The sequence below is a fragment of the Sylvia atricapilla genome, unplaced genomic scaffold (genome assembly GCF_009819655.1).
Source record: "Sylvia atricapilla isolate bSylAtr1 unplaced genomic scaffold, bSylAtr1.pri scaffold_128_arrow_ctg1, whole genome shotgun sequence".
NCBI lineage: Eukaryota > Metazoa > Chordata > Aves > Passeriformes > Sylviidae > Sylvia > Sylvia atricapilla.
The window spans coordinates 1-7,054 of record NW_027077056.1 but is presented as its reverse complement, the minus strand read 5'-3'; the positions used below and the strand labels follow the sequence as shown (position 1 = coordinate 7,054).

The window sequence follows — 7,054 nt, the reverse complement described above, 5'->3', positions numbered from 1 at the left end:
GCGAAATATGCAAATCAGCTTTGGGCGGGAGGAGGCGGGGTGAATGCAAATAGAGCGTGCGAGCGGCCAATCAGATGTCCAGAAAGAGAGGGCGGGGTCTATACAAAACAGGGGAGGGGCTATGCAAATTTACCTCGCGGGGAGGGACCCGACCCCATTTTAGTCACGGACCATGGGGGGGTTTTTGGCGCTCGGAACTTTTTTCACACGTTCGCGGCCGTGTTCTTGCCCGGCCTGGTTTAGGTGCGCTGACATCACTTCCGGCGCGACGCCGTCTCCGGAGCGACCATGGCGCTGAACGGGGGTGAGGCACCGGCGGGAGCTCCCCGAGCGCGGCTTCCCCCCCGGGACCCCCCACCCTCCAACGGGAGTCACCCCTGAGCCCCCACCCGCCACCGGCACCGCCCCTGAGCCCTGAGGGTCCTCCCTGGGACCCCCACAGTGACACCGGGGGCGCCCCGCGACCCTCCCGGTTCCCTCCGAGTCCCCCTTAGGCCGCCTTAACCCGCTGTTTCTTAACCGATTCCCGCTCCCGGGACCCCCCCGGTAACCGAGACCCCCCCGGTAACCGAGACCCCCCCCGGTTCTCTCCCCAGGTGCGGACGAGGCCGAGGCGCGGCGGGAGCGGCTGGACCGGGCGAGCCGGGCCATGGGGGGGCTCCTGCTCCGGGGCTACCGAATGTTGGGGAGCTCCTGTCCCCAGTGCGGGGTGAGCGACACCGGGACCCCCCCCCGGGATTAACGGGACCTGGGAATGGGGAGGTGGGGGGTGGGAATGGGGGGCTGGGACCCCACCCCGGGAATTGGGGGGGGGCTGGGACCTCCACCCCGGGAATTGGGGGGGGTCGCAGCCCCTGGTGACCCCCCGTGTCCCCCCCAGACCATTCTGCTGCAGGACAAGGAGCAGCGGCTGCTGTGTGTGACCTGCCAGGAGCCCGAGGGGCCCGGGGGCGGCCACGGTACGGCCGGGGGGAGGGGAAATTGGGAATTTGGGGGGTGGGAATTGGGGGGATGGGAGGTGGATGGGAATGGGGGAGGGGGTTTGGATGTGGGAATTTTTGGGAGCGGATTGAGGAGAAGTGAGAATGGGGGGAGGGGGAGGGGAGAGAATTTGGGACCCCCCCCAAACCTCGGCGCGGGGATCCCCATCATCTCCCCTCCCCCATCCTCACCCTCCCTCTCCCCTCCCCCAGCTCCTCCCCCTCCCCCCGCGCCCTCCCCCGCCGCCCCCCGGCCCGAGCACTGCGAGGGGGCGGCCGCCGCTTTTCGGGGGGCTCCCCCCGCTCCCCCCGAACCCCCCGGTGGCGGCGGCGGAGGCGCGGTGGCGGCGGCGAGGGCCGCGGTGCTGCAGAAGCTGCTCTGGGCCGCGCAGGAGCTGCCCAAAACGGCGTCTGCCGAGGGCAGCGCTCACCTTTGTCACCTGGTTCGGGCCTGTGCCGATGCCTTGGGGGGGCTGCAGGCCCTGGAGCCCCCCCGCGGGGCCGCCCAGCCCCCCCCGACAGCGTGAGAGCCCCTCCCCCCCCCAAAAAATATCCCCCTCTGGAGTCTCGTCCTTCCTGGAGCCACATAAAGGCCGCCCGTGGTGTCCCCCCGAATGTGTCTGGGGTTTTTTTGGGAGGGTCTGGGGGGGATTTGGGGGGTCCAGGGGGGGTTTAGAGGAGGTTTGGGGGGGTCCAGGGGGGGTTTAGGGGTTTTAAGGGGGGTTTGGGGGGTCCAGGGAGATTTAGAGGAGGTTTGGGGGGGTCCTGGGGGGGTTTGGGGGGTCCAGGGAGGTTTGGGGGGTCCTGGGGGGTTTTGGGGGTCCTGGGGGGGTTTGGGGGTCCTGGGGGGGGTTTGGGGGCTCTGGGTGCTGATGGATCGGGTGGGGGGTGGGGCGATGGATCAGGAGAGGATCGATGGATTGGGAGAGAATCAATTGATCAGACAGGAATCAGCTGATTGGGGGAGGATCAAGTGATCAGGAGAAGATGGATGGATTGGGGGAGGGTCGATTGATCAGAAAGGAATCAATAGATCCAGACAAGGATCGGTGGATAAGGGAGGAATCAATGGATCAGGATCAATGGATCAGGGGGAGGGTCAATTGATCAGAGGGGAATCAATCAATCAGCGGCAGATCAATGGATCGGGACAAGAATCAATGGAGATCAATTGATCGGGGTGGAATCGATAGATCTGATCAAGGATCAATGGATCAGTGGCAGATCAATGGATTGGGACAAGAATCAGGGGATTGGGAGAGGATCAATTGATCAGAGGGGAATCAGTGATTCAGTGGCTCAGGGGCGGATCAATGGCAGATCAATTGATCAGGATGAGGATCAATTGATCAGGATGAGGATCAATGGATCAGGAGAGGATCCATAGATCCCAGCAAGGATCAATACCCTGGGAATTCCCTCGGGAACAGCCCCGAGCCCCGGGAAGTTCCTGGACAAAAAAATCAGAGTCCAGGATCAGGAAAATCCTTTGATGTAAAAAAATTGATAGAAAGGAGTTCAATAAAAAGAGGAATTTGATATTTAAAAAAGGTTTGACATGAAAGGGTTTGATATAAAAAGTTTGATATAAAAAAGGTTTGATATAAATTTGACATAAAAGGGCTTTATATAAAGGGTTTGATATGAAAAGGGTTTGATATAAAAAGTTTTGATATAAAAAGAGCTTGATGTAAAAAGGATTTGATACAAAAGGGATTCGATATAAAAGGGACTTGATGGAAAAAGGGTTTGATATAAATTTGATATAAAAGGGATTCGATATAAAAAGGGTTTCAAATAAAAAGGGTTCGATATCAATTTGATATAAAAGGGATTAGATATAAAAAGGGTTTCAAATAAAAAGGGTTTGATATAAATTTGATATAAAAGGGACTCGATATAAAAAGGGTTTGAAATAAAAAGGGTTCGATATCAATTTGATATAAAAGAGATTCGATATAAAAAGGGTTTCAAATAAAAAGGGTTTGATATAAATTTGATATACCCATCACAAGCCCCGACCTGACCCCAAAATCACCCCCAAATCATTTCGGGGGGGGGAGGGGACATTTGATGGCCCGGGGGGGGTGGGGTGGGGGAGGGGCCGCCCCTCCCCCTCTCTCCGATTTCCTGCGGGCGGGGCCGAGGGGGGGGGGTCCGGAGCTGTCGCGACCGATCGCGATCGAGGCGCTGTGTGTGGGGGAGGGGCAGTGCCGGGTTTTGGGGGGCCGTGGGGGAGGGGTGTCGGGTTTTTTTTGGGGGAGGGGGGATTTTGGGGGGTCCATGGGGAGCGTTTGGAAGCGGCTGCAGCGCGCGGGGAAACGCGCGGCCAAAGTTCGCTTCGAGGCGACCCTCGAGGAGCTGCTGGTGGAGGGGGGGGGCAGCTGGTGAGTGACCCCTCCCCCAGCCCGGGACACCCCCAAATCCCTGCCACCCCCCCCCCCTTGACCCCCTGGGAAACCCCCTCCCCCCAAAAAATCCGTGGGAAGTCCCAAATCTTCCAGAATTCCCCCCTTCAAAAAAAAAAATTAATGGAATTCTCTCCCCCCACCCCCTAAAAAAACCCCCCACGGGACCCCTCCCCCCACGGGACCCCCCAATTCTCTGAGACCCCCCCCAAAGGGTGGGGGAGGGACCCCAAATCCTTCAGAACCCCCCAAAAACACGGGACCCCCCCCCCAAAAAAAAAAAACAACCACTTCTGAGACTTTGGGACACCCCAACCCCCCCCCGGGACCCCCCAAACCCCCCCCGGGACCCCTCAAATCAACGAGACCCCCCCGAGCCCCAAATCTCTATAACCCCCCCTCGGGACACCCAAAACCCACCCAGACCCCCCCCCAAAAAAAAAATTCCTCCCCCTGCGGGTTCATTTTGAGTTTAAAATGTCCATAAATGGGGTCGGGCTAAAAATAAACCCGGGGGGGGAGGGGAGAGCCCCCCCCTTTCCCTCCCCTCCCCCACCCCGGGGGTGTCCGGTTTCCCCCCCCCGGCCACAAATTTAGCCGCCACCCCCCCTCGGGGAGTGGGGGAGGGGAAGGGGGAATTTTGAGGGTCCTGGGGGGGGGGGGGGGAATTTGGGGGGCGGAGGGTCATTTTGGGGGGGTCATTTTGGGGGGGTCAGTTTGGGGGCTCAGTTGGTGGGGGGGATCAGTTTGGGGGGGTCCCGGAGGTCATTTTGGGGGGGGGTCGGTTTGGGGGTGTCAGTTTGGGGGATCAGTTTGGGGTCATTTGGGGGGGGGTCAGTTTTGGGGGGGGCAGTTTGGGGGGTCAGTTTGGGGTCAGTTTGGGGGGTCATTTTGGGGGGGTCAATTGGGGGGTCTGTTTGGGGGGGTCAGTTTGGGGGGGTCAGTTTGGGGGGGCAGTTTGGGGGTCCCGGGGTCAGTTTGGGGGTCCCGGGGGGTCAGTTTGGGGGGGTCAGTTTGAGGGGGTCAGTTTTGGGGATCACTTTGGGGGTCCCGGGGGCAGTTTGGGGGTCCCGGGGCTCCTTTCGGGGGTCCCGGGGGCAGTTTGGGGGTCTCGGGGGCAGTTTGGGGGTCCCGGGGGGTGTCCTGACCCCCTGCCCCCCCAGGACCCCCGACAGACTGACCGTGGTGTGGAGCCGGCGGCAGCGCAGGGTCTGCTCCAAGGTGGGGGAGGGGCCCGGGGGGGTTTGGGGGGGTCTGAGTTGGTTTTTGGGGGGGTCACAGTTGGTTCAGGGGGTCCGGGATGGGTTGGGGGCGGACTCTGGGGGGTCTCGGGGGGTCAGAGATGGTTTGGGGTGTCTCTGGGGGTCCCGGGGGGGGTCAGGGATGGTTTTGGGGGTCAGGGGTGTTTTGGGGGGGTCAGGGGTGTTTTGGGGTCCCGGGGGGGGTCCGGGGGGGGTCAGGGATGGTTTTGGGGGGGTCAGGGATGTTTTGGGGTTCCAGGGGGGGGTCAGGGATGGTTTGGGGTCCCGGGGGGGGTCAGGGATGGTTTGGGGGGGTCAGGGATGGTTTGGGGTCCCGGGCTCTCTCTGACGGGGGGTGCAGCCCCGCAGGTGGCACTTGGGGGGGGTCAGGGATGGTTTGGGGGTCCCGTGGGGGGTCCCGGGGGTGTCAGGGGTGTTTTGGGGGGGTCAGGGATGTTTTGGGGGGTCCCGGGCTCTCTCTGACGGGGGGTGCAGCCCCGCAGGTGGCAGCCGGGCATCCAGAACCCGCAGCGGGGGATGGTGGTCTGGGTGGTGCCCGAGACCCTCGAGGTGGTGGTGACCCTGTACCGGGTACGTGGGACCCCCCCCCCTCGTGTCCCCAAACCCCCTCCTGTGTGTCCCCTCCCCCCCCGTGACCCCCCGTGACCCCCCCGTGCCCCCCCCAGGACCCCCAAGGCGCCACCTTCGATGACAAATCCTGGAGCTTCCTCGTGGTGAACGTGAGGGGGGACCCCAAAAATGGGGGGAGGGGACACGGGGACACCTCCGAAACGACGGGGGGAGGGGGGGTGACATTGGGGTCCCTCAGGTGACACTGAGGGGGGTCCTGGGGGTCTCGGGGTGACACGGGGGTGACATCTGTGTCCCCTGGGGTGGGTGACGTTGGGGTCCTGGGGTGACATTGGGGTCCCTGGGTGTCACTGGGGTCCCCGGGTGTCCCCTGGGTGTCCCCTAGATGTCCCCTGGGTGTCCCTGTTTGTCCCCTGGATGTCCCTGAATGTCCCCGGGTCTCCCCTGGGTGTCCTCGGGTGTCCCTGGGGTGACACTGAGGTCCCTGGGGTGGGTGACACTGGGGTCCTTGGATGTCCCCGGGTGTCCCCTGGGTGTCCCTTGGTGTCCCATAGATGTCCCCGGGTCTCCCCTGGGTGTCCCTCGCATGTCTCTCTGGTGACACTGCGGTCCCAGGGGTGGGTGACACTGCGGTCCCCGTGTGTCCCCGTGTGACCCCCCCGTGTCCTCGCAGGAGTCGCGGGGGCGGCGCTCGGTGGTGGCCTCGGCCCCGCTGGACTTGGGGCGCCTGGCGGGGCTTGGGGACACCCCCGTGTCCCTGTCCCTGCGCCCCAGGACACGCAAGGTGACAACGGCGACGCTGCGGCTGCGGCTGCGCGGCCTCGTCCTGATGGAGGGACACCCCACGTAGGGGACAGGGGACATCGGGGACATTGGGGACATTGTGGGGGAATGGGGACATTGGGGACATTGGGGGAGAATCGGGACATTGGGGACATTGGGGACATTGCGGGGAAATGGGGACACTGGGGACGCTGAGGGACTTTGGGGACATCGGGGACATTGGGGGAGAATGGGGACATTGGGGACATTGAGGGGAAATGGGGACACTGGGGACATTGGGGACGTTGAGGGATATTGGGGACATTGGGGGGAATGGGGACATTGGGGACTTTGGGGACATTGGGGACATTGTGGGGAAATGAGGACACTGGGGACATTGGGGACATTGGTGGCTTGGGGACATTGGCTTGGGAACATTTGGGGACACTGGGGGACATTTGGGGATACACGGGGACATTGGGGACATTGAAGGGACACAACGACTTGGGGACATTTAGGGGGAACACGGAGGGGCCTGAGGCTCTTTGGGGGTGTTGGGGACCCCCCCGGTGACCCCTGGGGACACCGTGGCCACGCAGGGACGAGGACATGCAGAGTGTCACCAGCCTGTGTCCCCCTGGGGACGTGGCCGACCTGGGGGACTTCGAGAGTGACCCCGAGGACGAGGGGGGGGCGCAGAGGGCGGGGGGAGCGCCCCCCGTACCCCGAGGTGAGACCCCCACAGTGTCCCCAAAGTGTCCCCACAGTGTCCCCAAAGTGTCCCCAACCCCCCCCGGTGTCTGGAGGAGGGGGGGAGGGGACACGAGCCCATCCCCCCCCCGGGGGGTCCCTGACCCGCCTCTCCCCCAGCGCCGCCCCCCAGGAGGGACCCCCCCACTTTGGGGACACGGAGCGACCCCCCGGAGCCGGGGGGGGACACGGAGCCCCTCCCCCAACCCCCCGCGGTGAGTGGCGAGGGGGGGGAGGGGCGCGGGACCCCCTGAATTGGGGAGAGGGGGGAGAAATTTGGGGTCCCCCTTGGGGGGGTTGGAGACCCCCTGAATTGAGGGGG

General features: G+C 63.1%; 2 protein-coding genes across 2 annotated transcripts; both read left to right on the top strand.

The window, feature by feature from the left end:
* The first annotated feature begins 28 nt into the window (after positions 1–28).
* ZNRD2 (zinc ribbon domain containing 2) lies at positions 29–1,591 on the top strand. Its single transcript, XM_066340183.1, has 4 exons — positions 29–304; positions 597–709; positions 881–959; positions 1,194–1,591. The coding sequence occupies exons 1-4, from the start codon at positions 289–291 to the stop codon at positions 1,505–1,507; spliced, it is 522 nt and encodes a 173-aa protein (XP_066196280.1). The 5' UTR covers positions 29–288; the 3' UTR covers positions 1,508–1,591.
* A 1,658-nt stretch (positions 1,592–3,249) lies between these two features.
* LOC136374790 (EH domain-binding protein 1-like protein 1) lies at positions 3,250–6,947 on the top strand (the record flags this gene model as incomplete). The annotated part of the gene is made up of 7 exons (XM_066340187.1): positions 3,250–3,367; positions 4,552–4,609; positions 5,125–5,220; positions 5,316–5,369; positions 5,894–6,066; positions 6,582–6,712; positions 6,853–6,947. Coding segments are annotated over exons 1-7 (711 nt in total), but the record flags the coding sequence as incomplete, so codon positions are not given.
* Between the last annotated feature and the right edge of the window lie 107 nt (positions 6,948–7,054).